At 45.5% G+C, this 25,385-nt stretch overlaps 1 protein-coding gene across 12 annotated transcripts in view; it reads right to left on the bottom strand.

Moving 5' to 3' along the window:
- WDPCP (WD repeat containing planar cell polarity effector) overlaps positions 1-25,385 on the bottom strand; it is a 2,510,630-nt gene that overhangs the window by 11,238 nt on the left and 2,474,007 nt on the right. For 6 of the 12 annotated variants that reach the window (XM_078649438.1, XM_078649435.1, XM_078649440.1 and 3 more), the window contains one exon: positions 12,144-12,322. The exons of 5 other annotated variants lie outside the window; for them this stretch is intronic. In XM_078649438.1, coding sequence (XP_078505564.1) covers positions 12,159-12,322 — 164 coding nt within the window. In that variant the 3' untranslated portion in view covers positions 12,144-12,158. Of the gene's footprint in view, positions 1-12,143; positions 12,323-25,385 lie in introns of those variants that run through there. One more of the 12 variants, XM_078649442.1, reaches the window with a different exon arrangement.

The raw sequence follows: 25,385 nt of genomic DNA, 5'->3' as shown, positions 1-25,385 counted from the left end.
CCCGCTGGAAGGAGCCCAAGCAGGTCCTCCTGGCCACCCGTACTGCCGTCAAGCTGGAAGGCAGGAAGGGCTGGGTCCACCTGTCTCATGTGAAAAAATTTTATGGACTAAAGACTGTCTCCAAGAACATTTCCGAGGATTTTAAGGATTGCCAAAGTACTATTCTCAAGGACTGTCCCGCAAAAGACAATGATACAGATCCCTCCCTGTTAGAGAAAACTCCGCAGCAGGAGTACAAGCTAAAATTAAGGTCTAGTAAAATAAGTCAGCCAGTTTGATTGTCTAAGTCCTCCCCTAGGTGAAACGGTTAGACCGGTTCCTGACATGTATATAATAGACCCCCACAGAGAGAGAGTTAGTGAGAACTCTAAAAGTTGCACTATTATTTTATGTTTTCTGCTATATCTCAGCCTTATGATTACCTGCACAAGTTATGCATTTTATTTGTATTTTCCAGTTTCTCATGTAAATAAGTCTTCTATTGCTACAGTAGAGCACACGTTTAGTGATCTGCCTCCTCATGAACTATCTTATCGTCTTGCTATGCGTAATAATTCTTTTATCCGCATGTTACATTACTCACACCAGACCAGCAATGCCACAAATTGTTGGGTGTGTGGTCGACTCCCCCCTTTCCAGACACCGAAGGGAGTTCTGCCACTGTTTCCTTATCCATTTTCACATAATGGTTCGTGTGGAGCATGGTCCACGTTAACGTCATTCTCAACAGATATGTCTTTTCTTAACAGTACATGTTTCCCAGACAAGCAAGGTCTTCCCCACAGAACAGGGTTAGATCTAGAAAATGAAGTTTACAATTTGGGTAATTATTCTTCGAATTTCATGGTCCTGAACGTTCAGTCTGATACTACTCCAGACTTACCTGCTATGTCAGTATTACCAGTCAAAGGTGAATTATGTGTCCGAAAGAATGGTTCCGTACATGTAGGCCATAGTGATTGTACTACTATTGTCAAGTATAGTGACAGTAGGAAATCTATTTTCAAAGCTTCACGTCATTCTTATTTTGTTTGTGGTCAGACCGCATATGTTCGTCTGCCCCTCGAGTGGGAGGGTACCTGTTACATTGCCTTCCTACTGCCACCAGTTTTTCTAGCCCCACCTGACTATCATAGGAATTCCCACCTAGTACAATAGAGACACAAAAGAGACCTCCCGATTGTCGATTATACTGAAACTGCTCTAGAACAATACATAGATATCAATAAAGGTGTCTTTCCCTATTTAGGTACTGTCGTGAATAGTAAACTGATACGTAGATTAACCAGAACACTTGAAGCAGTAGTGATTGAGACTACCTCTGCTCTAGGTAACTTGACCGAAGAGCAATCCTTTATGAGAATTGTCGTGCTCCAGAATCGTCTCGTCCTTGACGTCATACTGGCCGATAGGGGCGGGGCATGTAGAGTCATCGGATCTAGTTGCTGCATTTTCATTCCTAATAACGCGCCGTCTGTTTATTCAGCTATAACCAGACTCCATAAAATTGCCCATATGTTACACCAAGATCCAGGCACCTGGACATGGTCCGGTTGGTTCTGGAATATAATTTCCGCTTGGGGATGGAAAGTATTGTCATTTCTGGGTATTGCAGTAGCGATCATATTCAGTTGCTGCCTCTGTATACAATGTGGCCCTGCGATTTGTGGCATTTGTGCTACCTCTTGTATTCCTAGTCCCAAGTCCCGTCCTAAATCCCGTTCCAAGAAAATTCGAGACGAGCAAATGATACTGTATGAAATGATAGATGGTATCATGAATATTGATGTTTCCTGATGGAAACGTAGTGACAAGGAGGGAATGTGGAAAAGTAAATTTTGCCATGTTCTGTGTCCCTACGTGTCCCCCATCCTATGTTATGTGTGCATGATTAATATGCATATGTATTTCCCCATGATCGATTAAAGACGCAATTACAGTTGTGTCCATCTCTAGTATGTCAGTTTCCAGTTCTCGTGAATACTATGAATATCAGGCCTATGTAAAGTTACGTTGCCACGTTTCTCAGTGTGCACGTTATTTCATTGTAAAGTCCCCGTTTCTAGGCCTCAAAAGGGCCCGGACACCAGATTCAGCTCCTGTCTCCTGAGCCCTCGCTGAGGAGCGATACAGCCCCCACCTGTATCCTCGACCCTTCACTTACTTCCTGCCTCGCAGTGCCCGGCTCGGCCTGGCTCTGCCTGTTAGTCTGCCAAGAGTATGTTATGATTCTAGTTATCAGTCCAACCCTCCTTCTCTGCATTCCTAAGCTACTGAATCGCATCAATAGTTTCCGTCATTGCCTAGCCTTTACGTCTCCATGTAGGAGAAATACTGTATTAATGGTCATTTAATATTCTTCAACACGCACTACATGTAGAATGATGCATGCTCCAGTCTTAGAGTCTGTTAGCCTCTCCTCTCCTGACTCTTAGTTTATATCAACATGTCCTCTAAACATTAGATACTAGATAGGGTTTAGGTACATGTCGCCCTGACTCTCCAGACTTCAGTCTCTACTCCTAGCGCAGAGTTCATAGCCCCCAGCTTCTCCTAGTAACACGTCATTGTCAGTTTGCGCGCACCATTAGGTTAGAGGTCCCGGCTCCTTAGGTAGCCCCCTCCATGTTTCCGCCCTATTTATGACATATTCTGTTACGTTTACATCACATGTCTATGTATACGCCTCCTGTTACACCTACTTTCACCCTTATCTTTCGCGACTGCTATTGACCACACCCACTGCTCCGCCTATCGTATGTATTGTAATGCAACTGTTTTAGTATATATGCTTGTGTACTGTTATTAAAGTTAGCGCGCTCATTCCCTGTCCCCCCTGCAGGGCCCTGCCATCCTGTTCCCGTGCAGGTTGTCCTGTTCCTGTCCTTTATGCTGTATTAAACCTGCAAACTCCTACTACCTCGAATCTTGACTCTTATTTATTGAGCTATCTGTTATTGCTATGTCCAGTCAAACCTAGATCCGGTATTATTTATTTATATACCACAGAAGTCTTAGTAGACTGTTGTGTAGTGGCTCAAAGGGGGCACACAGAAATGTGAGAAAAATGTTGAGGTCCCACTGAGACATAACGAAAGATGTTGGGGGGAATATATGCTGGAGACTTTTCAGCAGCGTATGTACACTAGGGGATTTAAACAGGGATGGATGATCTGGCAACCACAGAAATGCCAATATGGTAGAAAGATCACCTTTAAAAATGCTAAAGCAAAGCCGAGCTGGGCTAAGGTAAGAATGAACAAAAGAACTTGAGTAAGCGGTGCAGGCAGGGCCGGACTGGCTACCGGGCAGTTTGGAATGCTGCTGAGGTGGGGGCTGATTTCGTTGATGGGGACCTGCGTGTACTAAACGAAATTAATTTTGCTTTCATTATTTCGAAGCACACGCAGGTCTCCATGAACGAAATCAGCCCCCACTGCAGTGAAATCAGCCAGCAGCTCGGCAGCATTCCAAACTGCCTGGTAGTCAGTCCGGCCCTGGGTGCAGGTCAATATGTTATTCTGTACACCATGCCACAAACTTGCTTCAATGGCAGGCATATACCACCTTGGTGGAGGGCGCCTGGCTGCCATGGTAACATTGCAGACTTCAGGCGGAAGGTCAAAAGCTGTCAACTGTCACCACTCAATCTCCACTCATCACGGCCAAGTGTTTTCAGGTTTGGGTGCAGAACCTTGCCCTGCTGCTGTGACTGAAGATCTTCCGAAGAGGCAGCCTGATTGTAGGATTCATGCTCAACAGCCCTGGGTACTAGAGTCTCTGTGCCTAATCTGGAGCTACAGGAATGGCTTGGGCTCATCTGTTCCTGATCTTTATGAGAACTCTGGGCACGAGTGGTACTGTCGGAAAGCACACAAGCGGCAGGTGCTCCACTTGAGACAAAAATTATCTCAAAGTGAGAGCCGCCTTGGAAACTCCAGCATGCAAAACTGCTAACATAGCGCGTTCTCTGCAGAGGTGAACAGATCTAACCAAGGATCTCCCCACTCTTGGAAGACAGCTTGCTTCACCTCCAAATGGAGACACCATCCATGATCCACTAGGTATCAATGACTGAGTTAATCTACTCTGGCCTTCAGAGAGCTAGTCAGGTGTTGAACCACTAGGGATTTGCCTGGTGTTCCAGCCAAGTCCAGAGGTGCAAAGCCACTTGACAAAGGGTCCACAACTCCACCCTGCCCTGTTTGTTGCAATACTTCATGGCAGTGGTGTTGTCCATGAACACCCGTACCAGCTTTCCCCTGACTGAAGGAAAAAAGGCTTTCAATTCCAATTGGATCACCCGAAGCTCCAACAGATTGATGCAGAGCCCAGTTTCCACTAGAGACTAGAGACCTCTTACCTCCACCTCTCCCAGATGGCTGCTCTAGCCCAGGAGTGAAGCATCTGTCACTAGAGTCAGCTCTGGTTGGGGAAAGGAGAGGAGTCTGTCACTGACCCAATTGTGGTTCGTTCGCAACCACTGCAGGTCTTTAGCCGTTCCATCTTTGATCTGGGCCGTATCTATTCTAATGATGCTGTGCCCAATGGAATACCAGGTCCCACCGCAAAGCCTGCATATGCCAACAGGCATGTGTCACTAGCAGGATGCTGGCAGCCATGAGGCCCAGCAGCCTCAGCGCCAGTCTCACTAAAATCCAGGATAGAGGCTGACACATCAGTATCATAGACTGATTTTCTTGGACTCGCCGCTTGAGAGTTTAGCCTGAAACTGCACTCTGTCCAGAACAGCTCAGATGAAAAGGAGAACCTGAGAAGGAGTCAGGTGTGACTTCAGCACATTGATAGGGAATCCCAATGAATGCAGAAGATTCACCATTGTCTGGAGGTAGGAGACGACTACCTGGGGTGAGCCTGCCTTCAACAGTCAATCATCGAGGTTGGGGAAAACTAGAACCCCTAGCCTCCAGAGGTGAGTTATGACCACGACCATCACTTTCATAAAAACCTGAGGAGCCCCTTTGGATGAGCGTCAAAATCCAAAGGTTAGATGTTATTGAACTCCAGTGGTGCAGGTGAATGCATACCCTTCACCCCACTGGATGGTCATGATGGTCAGAGGGCAAACTAAAGGGGTTTAGAGGCTGTGGTGGCCAGGGTGGTAGTGAGCTGCCCGGATTTTTGGCTACCTGTCCAACACAGTATGTGGGAACCGCATCCTCTGCCATGAAAAGACTGTGCGATTAACTGCCCATGGTGGCTGGAAGTGTAGAGACACAGTTGAAAGTCCCTTCCGTGGCCACGACAGGGGTGGAAGGCAGTCTGGGACTGGCAAGGGGCCGTGGAAAGGCCCAAGCACCTGGCCGTAGCCCTGATGTCCTTAAAGAGGTCCAGCGCTGAGTTCGCCTGCTGTCTCTTGCTGTTGGCAGGACACGCTAAATGAAGACATTTCTTTTGGCAAAGGTCCTGCAGGACACATCTGGAGAGCTGTCTAGGTCACTAGCATATTTAAGGGCCAAATAGTTACCTGCCTTAGTACTCATAGAAGGGAGGCAGTAGTCTGCCTTACTACTGATGCGATCACCATGGTATTTGATATCAGGCATCTATAGAGGTTTCGAGACAGAGCCAAAAATATCTTCAAATCTGCCATAGTAATCATCACAAGGCAGAGGTATATAAGACTTCGTCCAACAACCGCAGTCCCAAGCATGTAGACTCAACTAAAATGGCCTTTATCCTCAGAAAATTCATCATGATCGATTAATCGAAAGTCTGCACAAGTGGCACCAATACTGGTGCTTAAGGAGGAGCAACCAGCAAGGCCTACAGTCGAGATAGTGTTACAGCCATTGCTGAATAAGTGTTGGAAATGGTGTGAGCAGCACCAGGGCTGGAGCCACTGGGGTAGCCTAGTCAGAAGACTTCCTTAAGACTTCTTGTGGCCCTGCCCTAGGTGCACTAGGAGGATCCCAATGTGTGATCAACCTGAAGAAAGCCAAAACAGCTTGCGTGAAGGCTGCAATTTGCGAAGAGACAGCACCAGGGGCTGGAAAGGAGAGAAGCACCTCCATGGGCTCCGGTTATGGTGCTGGTGCTAGGCATGAATGTGGGTGCGCACATCTTCCAGTATGTTTGACTCAGAGGGCGACACTGGGGCCTTGGGCGGAAGAGTGGAACTGCAGACTGTATATCCTATCACTAGAATAAGATAGACGCTGAGAGAGGAAAGGTTCAATTCTATGTCATCTGCATGACCTCTTAAGAGTCCTTTTGTTTGGAAGAGGCTTGCCTGAAAGACTTTCTGACCACTGGGGAGACAAAACGGAACTTGCCACAGCCCCTTGAAGAGGAACTGTGCTGCTTGCCGAGGGGCTCATCTCGGGTCTGGGCCATGAGGAGTTTTGCCTGGTGTTCTTTGATGATCTTGGCAGGCTGTGACATTTGTAAAAGAACTTTGAGTGATGCAGAGGTAAGAGACACCACAAGCAGACATCATGCAGATCTAAGAGTGACTTCTGTTTGCCACAGGCGTGGCAACGTTTAAAGGCTCACAACTTTGGTGGTAGTATCTCGGGAACACTGCACTTGTAATTCAGCGGTGGCCCCCCATTAGGGCAGAGGAGCGTCGGACCCCTACTACCAGTGCAGCAAAGTGAAAAATAAAATGGTAATAAAATGAATTAGCATTTGATTTTTCACTGCTCCCAACCCAAGCAGTGTTTGTGGGTGGGGCTGCTGCTGACTGGCCCAAGGGGAGCAGTGCTCACTCCACCAGTTTACACTGCGCATGTCTCTTTGGCCGGCCACCTTGTTACAGCCAGCCTGACATGCACAGATTTAACCTTCCCACCTAGCTGTTTTAGACAGCTGGGTGGTGGAGAGGAGGTACAGGCACACACACTGTGCCTGCTGGAGTGGCGAGACAGTCTGCTCCAGCCAATCCTGGTGCTGCTCTCATGCTGCTCCCCACTGCTGCTCTCATACTGCAGCATAAAAGCAGCTTCGGGATTAGAAGAGAGGAGCTGGATGAGGCTTGAGAATGATTCGCGCTGACTGCAATAAAGATGAAAAAGTTACACTTGTTTTTCATTTTATTTTTACCTTTTTCACCCACTGACAGGCACTGTAAGAAACGCGCATTGTCTTCTGCCTCCTTAATTTCAGACTCAGTCACGGCCCATTATAAAATCTGTTAACTAGCCATGATTTAGAGCTTTGTAATGTGAGCTTAAAGGCATTGTGATTTATCACAGTGCCTACCACTTTGTTTCCTCCACTTTTGAGGGTCACCACCAGCACTGTTGTAATTCAATTTGATATAAAATGTTTGAAAGGAAAAATTCCGGATCTGCGTCCCAGAGTGCAGACAAAAAGAAACTGACGTCAGTGTGTCATGATGGCACCTTTTACAACTCTGACATCATATCTGAGGTGGTCTCCAGAGCCGTTAGACACAACCATCAGAGACTGCATATTTCACTTAAAGGGCCCCCTTACCAACTCTCTCTGCCTTCACTGTATGAGATATTCTGCACTAGCACTTCAGCTGATTTAAATCTAACAACGGGAGAGGTAAAGGTAGCAGAGGCTGGAGCACAACTTTTTGAGTAGGGATCGTATCATGAAGCAGTTTTGTGTTAGCGCTCTGTCAGAGGTATATGAATTTGTACTCTGTATCACAATTTCTTGTGCTGTGTGTTAACTGAAACACCTCAGACAATGAATAAACCTTATTTTTTACAATATTTTGACAACATTAAAGACGGTTCTATTTACTAGTGACAAAGTAAAATACCAACAACAAATCATAACATAACACAACACAACTATTCATGTGATCTTGCCCCAAATCAGAAAAGTATCAAGCAGCAAGAAACAAGTTTATGTTCTCAAGAACTAGTGGGAAGAAATTGAAGCTACTATGATTAGTTCAATTGGCACACTGCATACAATCAGTGTAAGACCTTACCTAATGTCTATTCTAGCAACATTTTGTAAAGTTTTAACAGCAAGAATTACATTCCCTTCTGGGAGAATTTGCAGCCATCTGTCATACTAGAATTGCATCAAACTATAGCTATTCGTATAAACTTTGTTCAAGAATCTTCAGAGGACTTGATCTAGTTCCAGCTCATGTGCAAAGATTTTCAGAACCTAAGGCAAAATCTAACTTTGTGGTGATGGTGCTCTCTTTTATCGAGGTCCAAAATCTTTTTGTGGAAAACTGTTGTAGTCTGGTGCCATCATGTCGCCATTTGCGGTGGCACCGTTAGGCATTCACCTGCAGTGGTTTTCAGCAAAGGCGGCCATGGCTGATTGTATTCTTGCTTGGTGCAAATGCTACACAACCTCACATGTAGAGCCTCAGCCATATGAGGCAATATTAGGTTGCACAATACTGATTACATGTTTTTTACTGGCCACAGTAGTTATGGTTGCGTCTCAGTTTCTTATGCAAGTCAAAAACATTGCAATCAAACAGATCTCAACATTTTTGCTGAAAATGCTGGAGGTGTCCATCCACAAGGCAGACCTCCAAGGTATTCCAAAGTTATGATGGCATTTGTAAATCAAAACTACGTTTGCCAAAACAACATATGCTTTTGACTAGGTGTTAAATAATAGGATCTCCTGGAATCCAGCTAATGAGGCATCCTGTAACTCAGAGTTGTAAGGCCTAAACAGAATCTGCAATAAAGATTACCAGTTTAAAGTACATTTGCCAAGATGTTCAAAAGGGAAGCTTTGCCACAACTTCAAGAATATTTACTATCTAGTCAGTAATTTCATGCCTTACCCATTCAAATTGTACTCCCAAGCCTTCATAAACCTGCGTCTGATATGTAATGATTAGAAGAAAACCTCTATAGATTCTATGCAGGAATGAGCAACAGTGGGGGCTTGGGAGAGGGTACAAGTGAGTTTTTTTCGGGACGGAGGTGCAGTCCAGGTCTGAAAAGGGGGACAAATGGTCAATGAGCATGAGAGGGTGGGGATGGCAAGGGTGAAATATCAGGGAGATTAGGAAGGTAGTCCTCTTTTAAGTTTTGGTAGCACGTCGGTCACCTCTGAAAGATCAGGCAGGTTCATTTAGGCAACCGGAAGGTTAGTGTAGTGAGGAAGTATGGAGGGCGCTGTTGTGTGGCGTTTTAGGTGCCGAGTGAATTTTCCCGATTCATGCCCTTATCCTCTTCGACGCTCATGACGAGCTCAGCTCGTCATGAGTTACACCTCTCGTACGCTCATGACGAGCTGAGCTCGTCATGAACCGCGGGATTCCGCAATCTTCAGCGCACAGTGGGAAAATGCGCCGCACCGATGCGGTTATATAGGTACAATTCACATTGTCCTTATACAGGCATAGAAATCAAACCCTTATTTAGACATAGCCCATGCAGACCAAATACAGGCATGGCTACTTCCACCCATACCAAACATCACAACGATTTCTTGGAAAATCGGCTTAAGCAGTTAGGGAACTTCCCCTTGCTCGAATATTGATTTGTCCAAGAACTCATGTACTTTGTAAAGAACAACTATTCCCTAGGGGTTCTTTCCTGACGTTATTATGTTCGACTTTGCGTCAAACTATGGCATTCGTAGACACCTTCAAGGTATAAATATACCTCCACTTGCTCTAGCAAGGCACGGTGGTTCGGAGCAGTTCGACTATCTACTTGCCCGACGCAGCTCGCTACAGCAAGTGCCGAAGGAAGCCGACCCTCCAGCTGATGCACTGATCAGGAAGCTGTCTCTTCTCCTGCGGAGAATCCAACTCCAGTGTTTCCAAGCTCCCCTTGCAGGGTGTTGGGAAATCGAGTCCCGAGACAGAGATACCAGACCTCCTTCATTCTAACTAAGGTATGGAGCTGATTAGAACCTAGAGAAATCTTGGATAGATTCCTGGCAAAGAAACTAAACCTAGACTACACAATACTTACTTCTTCCCGCGTACTAGACTTAGGTTAGGTACATTGGGGTAGGTGTATTTTAGAAGCACCAGTTGAGTATTTTTAGTCATTGTTATTTATGTATGTATTTTTATATGGCTTAGAAACCACACAATTCTCTTACAGTATTAATTTATTCCATTGTTCTCGCTGTACGCATTATACTTTGTAGTCTGCACTATGATTGTAGCAGTTCACTTCTCTTGCATGAGAAAGAAGACTGTTCAATAAACCCTTTTTATTGAAAACGCCCGTCTCTCTATTTCTCTGCAACTCTGTAAAAACAAAACATGCACGATTGACTGAGTGCAATACTTATCTATTGTTTCCATGACTCCAGAGATATATTTCTTATTCTTGGGAAACAAAGTTGTCATGTTTATGCGGTTGTCAGAAACTAATCCCTTCTTGTGAATTTGAGAAAGTTTCTAGTGACCTCTGAGCTAGCTGGCACTCACTATTAAGTTTAGCATATTCGATAGAGACCTAGTCGACCTCAGTCCTACGTCTAATCTATAGGATATATTATTCCAATGCGCAGAGCATTTTGGGAATATAGGAACTACACAACATGGCGCCCAACGTTTGGTAAGGCACTAATTTAAAGCTAGATAGTAAAGTAACTCAGTCATGCTTTTCTTAGAGACCCCTTTTTCCCCGTAAATACTCCAATAGACATCTGGAGTGGGTAAAAGGATAAAATATCCGCCATAACTGAGTAGGACGAAAATCCTATGTATTAGTTTTTGGTTTGTTCAACGTTGAAGGATACAGTGTTCCAAAATATTGTGCACCTTATCTTTGTTTCCTTGAAACTTGCTCTGCAAACTTACAGTCAACAAGATGAGTGACCCCGAGAACGGTGGAGCTGCGACTGGTCTAGCCGTTGCAGGTTTTGACACAACAGGCTTTAATGAAGCCGACGATGATGCTATAATCAAGCCAGAAAATTTAAGGAAAGCCATCACTATAAAACGTATAACAAATGGCCTATCATCAAGAGGTGGTAGGGAAATTTTTGTGATAGAGGTTTACAAGGAGGCAATGGCCAATCTGGGCGTTGCATTGGGGTATTCTAGTCCATTCCATCCTGAGGGAAATTCGGTAGTGGAGAGAAAAAAACGGGACATAAAGCAATCTATAACAGCTAGGGTATTAGGCTCGGGTGATGGGTGGGCAAACATCTAATAAATGTCCAGCGTAGTCTTAAAAATCTGCCAAGAAGTTCTCTAGGGGGAATCACTCCATATGAAATCCTTTTTGGAACTAGAATGATTGTTCAGGACCTCGATCGTTACACTTCAGTGGTAGAACAAAAACCCTTTGATATCAAAGATCGTTTGGCTGTTTTGCAGAATTTAAATGAAATAAGAAAAAGCCAAAGCAACGTGTTAATGAAGCCAACGACCACTGAAGCGAAACCACCCGGCCCAGCAAGGCCTGTCTGGATTCCAAAGATTGGGGATCTAGTCAGAGAAAAGATCGCGGACCAGAAGGAATTTGGGCCTTCTTGCAGACAACCAGTACCTGTCCTAGCAATCCACGGATCAAGAACAGTAATACTGCCGCCCCTTGCTGGTATAAAGAAGAACACGTTTGTGTCCATCGACACGAACGTCAAACCACATCATGTGGCCAATCATAAGTAGTAGGCCAAGTGGACGCCAAAGATGTAGCAGATGCCCGAATCTGGCTACTATCCAAGAGGTTCAAACTGAGAGACTAACCACCTTTGAAGAATCTTCAGTGCAAAATAAAGGACTATGCAACAAAGTCATGGAACTTGTGCCTCTTGAGAACCAAATAACGTTTCATCAAGAAACGCCTGTCTACAATGAAATAGCATCTGACTATACAAATATGACAAGTGTTCAAGTGGTTCCAGCGATTTCAACGAATCCTGATGCAATCCCTACAATTGACAGAACTGCCTCTGGCTATTTTATTAACTTTGATACGTTTTCCGAGGATCCTAGTGAACCTGAAACAACGCCAGTAAAAAGAACTTTCAAGGAACAAGCTGCAGAACTTTTTCATCAATTGGAAAAGACATATCTGGTTTCACCTTGGATTGAACTTTGGATTGTGTTGGGTATACTTTTTCTTCTCCTTTGGTTGACTCTCGTATTTACCTAGGGAATGCTGATAAATGGAATATATAGTAAAAAGGACACAGCAAGTAAGAACATCAACTTACTCCTCAAACCACACAAATCATTCCATCGTGAACAACGAGACTTGTCATCAGTGAATATCACAGCCGTTCCTATACCTGGTGGTATAGCCTGGGACAGAACTGATTATGACATCTTTGGTCCTGCAGAGCTGTTGAAGATTCCACACCAATTCAAGGTTTCCTTGAGTGACTGTTTCATCTGGCACCTTTTCTGATGATTGGGACTTTGAGACTGTTAATAATATGATGTCAGATTTAAAAATGTCTGCAAAATTTACAAATCATGAATACTTAAAAGGTCAATCAGATTATGAACAAATGTGCTGTTATAATCACTATGGTCATCATTTATTGCACAAATCTGCAAATCCTAGAAATGTACTCACTTTCAACCAATGGGAACATTGTCCTACGCCACCAAAGGGTAGCTCAAAAACATTTTATGACAAATTTCCATACTGTTCAGGTTTTAATGTTTCAAATCCAGAAAAATTTTACTTTAAAAATGTTTATAAGACAGGAATGAAAAGTATGTTGACTAATTCTAAGCAAATTTATTCTGCGGCCTTTTATGCACAGCTGTCTACATTAGGTTTTGACTTTTGGAAAGACAAAATTGAGACAAAAACTGTCTGGGGCACAAAAGACTGGCAGATGCAGGGATTGGAAGCACTATTTAGAGCCTGCATCATCCCAGAACAAATAAGGTTTTTAAATTATTATTATTATGAATTGAAATTTGTAGAGCGCAACTAAACCCGTATGCGTCAAGGCGCTAAGAGATGGTGAACAATTGATCAGAAAACGGCAAGGGATGAGTTACAAGTATGCTTCTTGAAATAACCAAGTCTTAAGTGCTTTGTGAAACAGGGCATGGGATGGGATACTCTTGAGGTAATCGGGGAGCGTATTCCAGAGTCTATGCGCAAAAAAGCGAAAGACCCTTCCACCCCATCTGACCTTGGATATTCGGGGAACAGCCAGCAGACTTTTGCTAGAAGAGCGAAGTGCCCTACCGGGGGTATAGTAGGATACAAGAGTACGGATGGCTTCAGGCCCAATCCCATTAAGGGCACGATGCGTAAGGCAGAGAGCTTAAAGTTAATCCTCGCCTGCATAGGGAGCCAGTGCAGGTTTTTTCTGATAGCCGTGCCCGAGGGGCGTTTCGGGGCATCCACAACAAACCGGGCAGCTGCATTCTGCACAGTCTGAAGGCGTTGGACCAGACCGTTGTTAATGCCCAAATACAGTGCATTGCAGTAGTCCAACCTGGAGGCTATAAGCGCAACTGCAACCTGTTTGCGTGCGCCAGGGGAGAGATAGTGAATCAATCAATCAATCAATCACGACATTTTTAGAGCGCACTACTCACCCGTAGGGTCTCAAGGCGCTGGGGGGGGGTGCCGTTACTGCTCGAACAGCCAGGTCTTGAGCTTCTTCCTGAAGGCGAGGTGGTCTTGGGTCAGGCGCAGGTCAGTCGGGAGGGAGTTCCAGGTCTTGGCGGCCAGGTGGGAGAAGGACCTTCCTCCTGTTGTCGCTCTTCGGATGCGGGGGACGGCGGCGAGGGCGAGGCTGGTTGATCTGAGGTGGCGCTTGGGAGCGTAGAAGTTGATTCGGTTGTTGAGGTAGCTCGGGCCTTGGTCGTGTAGGGCTTTGTGTGCGTGGGTGAGGAGACGGAATGTGATTCTTTTCTTGACGGGGAGCCAGTGCAGGTCTCTCAGATGTCCGGAGATGTGGCTGTTTCGTGGGAGGTCGAGGATGAGTCTGGCTGAGGCGTTCTGGACCCGCTGGAGTCTCTTCTGGAGCTTGGCGGTGGTTCCGGCGTAGAGAGCGTTGCCGTAGTCCAGTCGGCTGGTGACGAGGGCCTGGGTGACGGTCTTCCTGGTCTCGGTGGGGATCCACCAGAAGATCTTCCGTAGCATGCGTAGGATGTTGAAGCATGATGAGGAGACGGCGTTGACTTGTCTGGTCATGGAGAGGGAGGAGTCCAGGATGAAGCCCAGGTTACGTGCGTGGTCAGTCGGTTTGGGTGCGGTGCCCAGGGCGGGGGGCCACCAGGAGTCGTCCCAGGCGGAGGGCGAGGAGCCCAGGATGAGGACCTCCGTCTTGTCCGAGTTCAGTTTCAGGCGGCTGGTCGTCATCCACTCGGCTACGTCTCTCATCCCTTTGTGCAGGTTGGTTCTGGCGGCGGCGGGGTTGTTGGTCAGGGAGAGGATCAGCTGGGTGTCGTCGGCGTAGGAGATTATGCTGAGGTTGTGTTTGCGTGCGATGGCCGCGAGGGGGCTCATGTAGACGTTGAAGAGGGTGGGACTCAGCGAGGATCCTTGGGGGACGCCGCAGATGACTTCGGTGGCCTCTGACTTGTACGGTGGTAGGCGGACTCTTTGTGTTCTTCCGTCGAGGAAGGAGGTGATCCATTCCAGTGCCTTCTCCTGGATTCCGATGTTGCCGAGGCGCTGTATTAGGGTGCGGTGGCAGACAGTGTCGAACGCCGCGGAGAGGTCAAGGAGGATGAGGGCCGCTGTTTCTCCGTTGTCCATCAGGGTTCGGATGTCGTCGGTGGCAGCGATGAGGGCGGTCTCGGTGCTGTGGTTGGCTCGGAAGCCAGACTGTGAGGGGTCGAGGGATCCATTCGTCTCGAGGAAGGCGGCCAGCTGTTTGTTGACGGTCTTTTCGATGACTTTGGCCGGGAACGGGAGGAGCGAGATGGGACGGTAATTCTTGAGTTCGGTGGGGTCCGCTGTGGGTTTCTTGAGTAGAGCGCTGAGTTCTGCGTGCTTCCAGCTCTCCGGGAAGGTGGCGGTGTCGAAGGAGGTGTTGATAATGTCCCGCAGGTGGGGTGCGATGACCGCGTCGGCCTTGTTGAAGACGTGGTGAGGGCAGGGGTCGGTTGGAGATCCGGAGTGGATGGAGTTCATTGTGCGGATGGTGTCTTCGGTGCTGATCGGAGTCCAGGCGCGGAGAGTGGTGGTGGGTGGCGTTGCCGTGGTCGTGGCGTGCGTCGGTTGGGTGCTGAAGCTGTTGTGTATGTCCGCGATCTTGTTGTGGAAGAAGGAGGCGAGGGAGTTGCAGAGGTCTTGCGACGGGGTGATGTCGTTGTTTCCGGCGTTGGGGTTGGAGAGCTCTTTTACGATGCTGAAGAGTTCCTTGCAGTTGTGTGCGTTGTTGTCAAGCCGGTCCTTGTATGCATTTTTCTTGGTGGCGCGGATCAGTTGGTGGTGTTTCCGGGTGGCGAGCTTGAGGGTAGCCATGTTGTCCCTTGTTTGTTCCCTTCTCCACACTTTCTCGAGGGCTCGGCAGTTCTTCTTGGAGCTCTTGAGTTCGTCGGTGAACCATGGGGCTTTTCTGCTGCCGGGTCTGCTGGGCGGGGTCCTCAGAGGGGCGAGTTCGTCCGCGCAGTTGCTGATCCACTTCGTGAGGATTCGTGAATGATTTTCCTTAAAATCCTTAGAGCACTACAACAGGTAGACACAGTCCTACTGACTTGTTTGTCAAGCGAGAAAGTGGTGTCAAGAATGACCCCAAGATTGCGGGCAGAAAGGGATGGTGAGGGGCAGGCGCCAAGGACAGGAGGCCACCAGTCCATTGACCAGGTCTCATTTTTGCCTCCAAAATGAGGACCTCAGTTTTCTCCCCATTCAACTTGAGGAAGTTCTTAACCATCCATCCAGCGACCGACTCCATACAGTTTTTAAAGTTATGAGCAGTTAGTTATGCTCACAGATTTTGATATGGAGACCATGATCTGTGTGTCGTCGGCGTAGGAAAGAACTTCTAGCCCAAAAGATCTTACAAGCCTGGCGAGTGGGGCCACATAGACGTTAAAAAGCCCTGAGGGACCCCACACTTCACAGGCTTGATGGGTGACATAATCGCCTAGCTTGACCCTTTGCTTCCGTTGATCAAGGAAGGATGTTAGGAGGCTGAGTGCAGGTCCCTCGACTCCCAGCTCGCTGAGTCGGCTAGCCAGAATGGTAGGGGACAGGGTGTCGAACGCCGCCGTAAGGTCTAACAACACCAGTAAGGTGGTCTGGCCGGTGTTGACCTTGGCCCGAATGCTATCGACAACCACTGTAAGCGCCGACTCAGTGCTGTGTGTCCTACGAAAAACATGCTGTGAGGGATCCAGGGAGTTGGTACTGTCGAGGAAGGCACTCAAATGATGGTTAAGGTGTGCCTCCAAGAGTTTAGCAGGGGCAGGAAGAAGAGAAATGGGACGAAAGTTCTTTAATATCCCAGGGTCCAGAGTGGGTTTTTTCAATAGGGGCTTAACAATGGCCAGTTTCCAAGAGAGGGGATAAACCCCCTTTGAAATGGCCAGATTCATGACCTTCACCAAAGGGGGCAGAATAACCTGCCTACATTCTTTAAAAACCTTTAAAGGGCAGGGGTCGAGCGGGGACCCGGACTTTAGCTTGTCCAGCAAAATACTAAGATGATCAAAAGTGAGGGAGGGGAACTGGGAGAGGGAGTGAAAGGGAACAGGAATTTGATTTTCAGGAATTAAAGTTGGAAGGGTAGAGGTTAGAGAACTGAGATTGAGGGCCTCCAAGTCTGTGTAAATATCCAGGATCTTCATATGGAAGAACGTGGAGATCTGATCACACAGAACTTGGGAGGCTACTATAGGGTCAGGTGACTGGATAAGGGAAAGGTTATCAACTATTTTGAACAAATCCCTGGGTGGCTTAAGCGAGGCCGTTAATTTAGAGTAGTGCGCCTTCTTTTCTGTCAACACTGCAGCTGTATAGCCTTTGAGAAGGATTTTATGTTTATCCTTCTCTATGGGGTCCAAGTGTGCCCTCCATAGCCTTTCCTGCCTCCTACATCCTTGTCTGAGGATCCTAAGGGAGTCTGAAAACCAGGGGGCCGAAGGCCGTTTCCTGGCAGAATAGTGTTGGAGGGCTGGCGCAAGAGAATCGACAGCCTCCGCCAGGGTGTTAGAGAGGTCAAGAGTCGCAGCATCGGCATCCCCTCTAGGTCGGGGCTTAAGTCTGGATAAGAAAGGAGTAAGGGTGTCATTGTTAATCTCCCTAACATTCCTCCTCAGTACCCACTTGGTGTGGTCTGGCTGAGGCCCGGTGGGGAGGGAAAAAGCGAATTCAAGGGGAATGGCAAAGTGGTCCGACCACGACAGGGGAAAGGGGGTGCCAGTCTGAAGACGGGAGTCATTGGTGAATACACCATCCAAAGTATGCCCAGCTAAGTGGGTAGGACTAGCCACTAACTGCGGCAAGCCACAGGAAGCTAGGGAGTCCAACAGATGGACCGTGTCAGGGGAGCTGGAATTTTCCAGATGGAAATTAAAATCCCCAAGAATAGTTAAACTGGGTCTATCAATATAGGGCTCTAGAATCTTAAAGAGTCCTTGGCTAAAAGCGGACCTGAGGCCAGGGGGTCTGTAAATCAATATTCCAGTAAAGGAGATCGTGGAGGAGGGGTTCAGAGTGAAATGCATCGCCTGAAAAAGTTCGAGCGGGGAGGACAGATGGACAGTCCGGCATTTTATAGAACTGTGATACAATATCCCCAGACCTCCTCCCACTCGACCCAATCTGTCCATTCTAGCCAAAGCAAACCCTTCGGGGATAGCATTTAGTAACTCCGGTTCAGAAGAGTCCGTGGCCCAAGTTTCAGTAAGAAAAACCCAAGAGGGCTTTCTCTGTGAGATGAATTCCCTAAAGGAGATATTATTTTTAACCAGCGAGCGGGAGTTAATGAGAAAACCCGTATGAATAGAGATAGGCGAAGGAAATGGCATGATAGAGGAAAGCCGGCAGTCAGCCGTATCCAAGGAGTTATGTTGCATAACTATGTTATTACATCCGCAAACTAGAGCGTTTCTAAGCGTTTCAGGGGCAAAGGAATGATGGCAGGGCAATTTAGAGGGTTTCAATGCTCGCAGAGCAGAGAAGGAGTATAGGGGTTCCCCTGAGGCAAATGAGAACAGGGGAACAACATACCTGGCCCCTGGCACTTCCTTGTCGCTGACGGGCGCATACGGGCTGGACTCTGGCTCGACTCCGGCGCGAGTGCGGCACGACCGCTGCTCGCGTCCGCTGCGCGGAGCCATAACTGTTTGCTTAAATACTGGCGACTAGAACGCTGAGCCTGGGGTGCCCTACTCAATATGGCCGCTGCCGATTTGCGCAGCCTGGGAGACTCAGCCCTAGGATCGACCGGGAACCGCCCAGTGTGCGTGAAAATGGGGGTTTAAAACGGCATCAACGGAGCAGTGTGCAAAGGAGTAAAAAAATTGCCGTGACACAGCAAAGTGCAATTAAAATATAGAAAGCGTCAGGATAAGGTCCGTGAGCGCAACGTGACAAGGGGGGAGCGGACACAAAGGAACAGCAATACAAGTGAAGCTGTAAAATTCTAGAAGCACAAATCTAATAACAACACCTCCCGGCTTCCGCCTCAGGAGAGTTATAAGCAGCAATCTCGCGCCTGCCTTACGAGGGCTGCTTAAATACTGGCGACTAGAACGCCAAGCCTGGGGTGCCCTACTCAATATAGCCGCTGCCGATTTGCGCAGCCCGGGAGACTCAGCCCTAGGATCGGCCGAGAACCGCCCAGGGTGTGTGAAAATGGGGGTTTAAAACTGCATCAACGGAGCAGTGTGCAAAGGATAAAATTGCCCGTGACACAGCAAAGTGCAATTAAAATATAGAAAGCACCACGATAAGGTCCGTGAGCGCAACGTGACAGGGGGGGAGCGGACACAAAGGAACAGCAATACAAATGAAGCGGTAACATTCTAGAAGCACAAATCTAATAACACCTCCCGGCTTCCGCCTCAGGAGAGTTATAAGCAGCAATCTCGCGCCTGCCTTACGAGGGCTGCTTAAATACTGGCGACCAGAACGCCGTGCCTGGGGTGCCCTACTCAATATGGCCGCTGCCGGTTTGCGCAGCCCGGGAGACTCACCCCTAGGATCGGCCGAGAACCACCCAGGGTGAGTGAAAATGGGGGGTTAAAACCTGCATCAACGGAGCAGTGTGCAAAGGATAAAATTGCCCGTGACACAGCAAAGTGCAATGAAAATATAGAAAGCGCCACGATAAGGTCCATGAGCGCAACGTGACAGGGGGGGGAGCGGACACAGAGGAACAGCAATACAAGTGAAGCGGTAAAATTCTAGAAGCACAAATCTAATAACAACACCTCCCGGCTTCCGCCTCAGGAGAGTTATAAGCAGTAATTGACACTGTTCAACAGACATCTTGTCTTGGATTAGCTAAGATAAAAGATTTAAATAAACCGTCCATACCTACACCTACACCTGATAGGAAAAACACTACAGAGGGGGTGGTCGACGTACACACTGTTTTTCTTCAAAACAGAACAGATCCTAATTGGAAAAAATGGTTAATCTGGCCCACAGACACAAACAACTGTCAAGATAGATTCCTGAATAAGACACAAGGGTTCACATTCACTAGGCCAGATCCAAGATATGTCCAGAGACAACATCCAGGGATAGTAACATCATACAGTGTGGGGAAACTGTGCCTTAAGTGGCTACACAAATCTACACTAAAAGAAGTAAAACAACACTTAACTTTACTTAAAGATGGCGTTGGTCTTAGGGACTTTTTACAAGGACATACTAAACCACGTCATAAACGTTTTATATACGCTGGTATCTATGCTGCTTATAAAGAAGCATGGAAGATTACGCAAGCAGAGACAGCAGAACGAATACGAGAAATTGATCGTATTAATTTAGAGAACTCTCTCTCTGTAGTTGAAAATGGGTTAACGACTATGTCATCCAGAATATATTCTTTGGACAGCATAGTATCTTCTGCCATAGACATAATGGAACAGGACTTGGTCATGTTACAACATGGTCAGTCACAATTACGTTCTATAATGCTATTGGGCTGGACGTTACAAAACCTTCGTTCAGGCTATGTGCCTTGGCGTCTAATCAACACCATGTCATTGTTTTCTGAATTCAACCTTACAGATAAAGAAATCACACTGGCACAGAGGGGATCAGACTATACGGTGCTGAGCATTGAAAAACTGGAAAGATTGCCATTAACTGTTTCTGAGAAACCAGCAACAGAATGGATAATACACGGTACAATCACTCTGCCTGTTACAATTTTCCATTTTCAGTATTGCTTAAAACAAATAACAGCAGGCGTGTATGTTGGGTAAAGAATACATCAAGATAAAAAATAGCGATTTGTCTTCAATCAATTAGGGCAGATATAGTTTGTCTTCAGGAGACCCATGACGAGGGGTCCCAAAGACATCTATTAAAAAATCTGGGATATAGATTAGTTGTTGCTACAACACAGGCAAAAAAAACACGTGGGGTGGCTATTTTGGCACGTGGTGGTGGAGTCCGTTTTACAAGATCTGCTGCAGACTCTTGTGGCAGATGGGCAATCACTGCGGGCCAATGTGCTATGGGGAAAAAGTTCACGATTTGCTCAGTATATGGCTGTGTTATTGACGATCCGGAATTATTACGGTTTTTATCTAATGAACTCGCACATTGGCCGGTACCCATGATTGTCTGCGGCGATATTAATCTTAACCTTCCACCAAACGGGTCTTCTGGTCATAACTTCAATTATCAAGGTAGGAAACCTAAAACTTTTAAAGCCCTGGAAGCACTTTGCTATACTCATGGGTTAGTAGATTACTGGGAGATAAAGCACCCATATAACCCTCGCTATACTTTTTTTTCCCATCCCCATCAAAAACTAGCCAGACTGGATTATTTTTTTGTATCACACACCATTGTATCTAGCTGCTCAATAGACCGGCTACCTAGGGTTCTTTCTGACCATAATCCCCTAATTATTAGCATGAATATGGAGACAATACAATCTGACCGTAGTATGTGGACTTTCGAAAGAGCATTATTGCTTAACAAAAAATACTGCACACACATGGAGAATTGGATTCCAGAATTTTAAAAGTTTAATATGGGTAGTGCCCCTTTGGAGGTGGTCTGGGACGCACTGAAAGCAGGTATAAGGGGTGAAACTCTTAGATTTTCCATAAACAACAATAAAAAAGAAAAACAAAAGTTAATAAATTTACAGGAAAACCTAGCAAGAAGGGAAGAAGACCTAGCTAGAGCTAGAGCGGTGCAAGGTGAAAACAGCGTAGAAAGGGCGGTAAGAGAGGTAGCTATTGGAAGGAATTTAATATCTGAAATATTTACCACCAAAGCAATCAGTAAAGCTACAGTGAACAAGGAAAATACTTACGAATTGAGTGAGATGGTGGGTCATCAATTAGCTATCCGCATAAGACAGCAGAAATCAGAAAATACGATTAAAGCAATTAGAGACCCAATCCATGGATTAACTTATGACCCCAAAGAAATCAGGGAAGCTTTTAAGCGGTATTATTCGGATCTTTATACTGAGATAGGTAATAGTCGGGTTAATATTGATGAATTTTTAGAAGTACTTACACGGCCCCGCTTATCTCAATCGGATCAAGATATTCTCTCGGATACTCCGGATTGGATAGAAATTATACTCTCGATAAAAAGTCTTCCGTCGGGCAAAGCAACAGGCCTAGATGGAATCCCCGTTGAATTTTACACCAGATTTAGCAGCACAATGAAAGATATTCTAACTAATTTAATGATTCATATCTTTCAAGGTGGACGCCCTCCGGCATATTGGGCCCGGGCAAAAATTATTGTTTTTCCCCCAAAAAATAAAGACTCTACAGAACTTGGGGCATATCGACCAATTACATTAATAAACAATGATTCAAAACTATATTCTAAATTATTAGCCAGTAGAATCTCACCATTAATCCATAAAATTATATCTGTTAGGCAACACCGATTTGTCCCAGGGAGATCAACCACAGACCATATTCAGAGGGTGATCACGCTTTTTGACATGGCAGAAGTAGCAGGAGACCCTATGGCCCTGATACTGCTAGATGCAGAAAAAGCATTCAATAGGGTCTCCTGGCAGTATCTATGGACAGCCATGTCAAAAAGTGGGATTGGGGACCATTTTATCAAAGCAGTTCGGCCGATGTACGCCACTCCTGAAGCAGTGGTAATGGTTAATGGGGACATATCAGATACCATCAAAGTGACTAGAGGTACAAGGCAGGGCTGCCCTTGCTCCCCTCTACAGTTTGCTATTTTTATTGATCCATTTATTTCGAGGCTAGAAACAAACCAATTTATAGAACCCAGGAAGACCACCAATGGTGAAACGAAGACCTTGGCTTTTGCTGACGATATTGCAATAGTTACAGCCGATCCAAAGGAGGCAATTAAACAAATGGAAGAAGAAGCGAAAAAGTTTGGCGCGATATCAGGGTATAAATTGAACCGAACCAAACCAAAACCCAGATTATAATCAATAGTCAAATCAACATCTCGGACGATAGAGTTGTAGATAATGCATTATATCTCGGCGTCAATATTACCTCAAATTTAAATAATTTAGTAAGCCTTAACTTGAATCCACTTTTAAAAAAGACAGAAAAAAGTCTAATCCGCCTGCATAACCTACATCTAACAATTATAGGAAGATGTAATCTCATTAAAATTTTATTCTTTCCTAAATTCCTGTACTTTTTTCGCACCATCTGTTTAAATTTCGACCCTTCAATATTTAAAGCTATAGATAATATTTTTCCTCACTTCATCTGGGGATATGGAAGAACGCGTAGAGCTCAAAGATTTATTATCCTACCAAGGGAAAGAGGGGGTCTGGCGTTACCCAACTTTAAAATCTATTGGTGGGCTACTATTCTTAAGTCCAGTAGAGCGCTCTTAACCCCCAGGCAAGAGTCCAATCCAGATAGGTCAGTCCCAACCCCACAGGAACTCATTCTTGGCAACGAGACAAGTGATCATTTGTGGAGGCTAACATACGACTGTCATTTCAAAAAAGTGCGCTTTAAAACACTTATAGGTATTTATATTGTCTGGAACCATGTGCGAAAACTCTTGGGGCTTGGTAGGTTCTCCTATTATACCACTCTAGATAGAAATACTAATCTTCCGGAGATTTTTACTGATCACTGTATGACGCGATGGGTCAGATCGGGAATTTCACAATTCGGCTCACTGTACGACTGTACGGGATTCTGCTCTTTCGATTCCTTAAAAACTAAATTTGGGTTAGAATCGCGTCATTTTTATAAATATCTACAAGTTAGGGATTTTATTTAAAAAAAGGGGGGTGGTAGTGTGGCCATGAATAAAACTCCAGCAATTGAAACAGTGGTGCGCACGGACAGGGTTAAAATTGGTGAAATCTATAAAGATCTAGTTGTAAGTCTTCCAGATGACTTAGATAAACATATTCTTAACTGGCAAACAAATTAGACATAATAGAAACTCTAACGCAAAAAGCACTAGAAATTTCAAATTTCTCATTAATGTCAACCAAACTACAAGCCCAATTTTACAAGACGTTCTTCCAATTATACTATACACCAGATAGGATATCTAAATGGAGCATCGGCAAAGGCACATTATGTCCTCGATGTGCGATGCCCGAAGCAAATCTGATACATATGCTGGCCACATGTCAAACCCTAAGTACTATCAGACAAGATATTTCTACATTTTTATCAGGAATCTTTGAGAGCAATATTGAGATCACTACAGCTGAAATAATACTAGGGGTAGATAGGATTGCTAGACCCGCCAACATGCAGGGATTGCTGTTTATCTCAATGACGGTACTTAGAATTTGCTTGACATCTGCATGGCTGGACCCGTATCCACCTACATTCCAGCAATGGCGGGCACGACTCTTAGCTACTTATAGCCTGGAAATAGCCATATATAACCATAAGGGCTTAAAAAAGAAAAGAAAAGGATTAGAAATATGGTACCCTGTCACACAGTGGACAGGGAGATCGGATGTGTAATGCTGATTAATTACTATATCAGAAAGGTTTTTCTTTTTATTTATTTGTGCTCTTCCTTTGTGTTTCTTGCTTATTGTTTCTTATTGTTTGTGTATCGCCTTATCTAAAATATTCTTGATTAAGATAACATCAAGAAAATATACGCACTTAGTATCTAATGTTGCCTGTATGGGGGGGTGTATTTTATTTTTGGGTGGGGTGGGTGGGATAGAACTGTAAAAATTTCAATAAAGAATTGTTAAAATAAAAAAAAAGACATCCTGGGATTTACCATACACACACAGATGTTGGAGTAGGGGAAAGAAGTGTTTCTTAGTGGTACAAATTGCGAAAATGCACTAAGCGGTTCTCTCCTATGTCAGGGTATTAATTTACACAGGGCCTGCGATGATTCCTCAAGCAACTTATCCTGCCACCTGCAAGGTTCACCAGCTGCGGTGATTGATCCAATTTTTAGGCAACTTTCTAATGGAAGTTATATTATGTTGAATTATCACAGCTGCTGTGCCATATTACCAGGAATCCCCATCTCGTAACTGTGTCAGCCAGGGTCACTTGCTGTATGCAATTATTGTTTCCTAAAACGAAGACAGACGGGGTGTCGCAGGGTTTCTGTACTCACACAGAACTGTGCACAGAGGAGTGGAACCTCGGCAAATTAGGGTGTCCCAAAACTTACCTTAGCAACCAACTCACCCCTTACCGAGCTAGCTACAGTGTCTCATTGGACATATCAAACACCCAATGTTTAGACAAACCAGAACATGAACTTACAGTACCTCAGGGTACGTGGGACTCATGAACACTCTTTCGTTATATTATCATTACAAACCAGAACATGGAGTAAAGAAGACACATGTGCATTTGAAATGTTTATTTACTAATGCCGTCTTCTCAGGCGCAGTATCTTTGATAATACAAGTATACTTATTATCAGTAGCAAAATTATCAGCATAGTTACTAAGACATAAAAAGCGAATGGTGACAGCATGTTAACATGCTGTAATGAATAAGAGTTAACAACACTTATATCTCACCCTCCCTAACACATATATTATATTATTATCTAAGAAGGTCTCTTTGGGTTGTTTTAGGGCGGGCCCATACCTTAGTGTCCTAGCATGAAGGAATCACATCAGCATACACCAGCTCTCTCTGCATGTGCACCGCATCAAGTCTGTTAACAATTCTCGTGCAAAGCAATATCAATCCCGCCTCAAGCCCATGTTGGCAAAGGCTGCACTTGTGTTATGACTATGAAGGCGTGGAGATCAGACCTCATAACAATTCCATATCGTGTTGCTCCTGAAACTTCAGCACTCTCCGTGCAGACATGTTTTATTAAACAAAGCAGATATCAGAGCAATAACATATTATTCTCACATTCACCGCGGCAAACTAC

The sequence above is a fragment of the Lissotriton helveticus genome, chromosome 6 (assembly GCF_964261635.1).
Source record: "Lissotriton helveticus chromosome 6, aLisHel1.1, whole genome shotgun sequence".
NCBI classification, from domain to species: Eukaryota; Metazoa; Chordata; class Amphibia; order Caudata; family Salamandridae; genus Lissotriton; species Lissotriton helveticus.
This window is presented reverse-complemented; position numbering and strand designations above follow the sequence as displayed.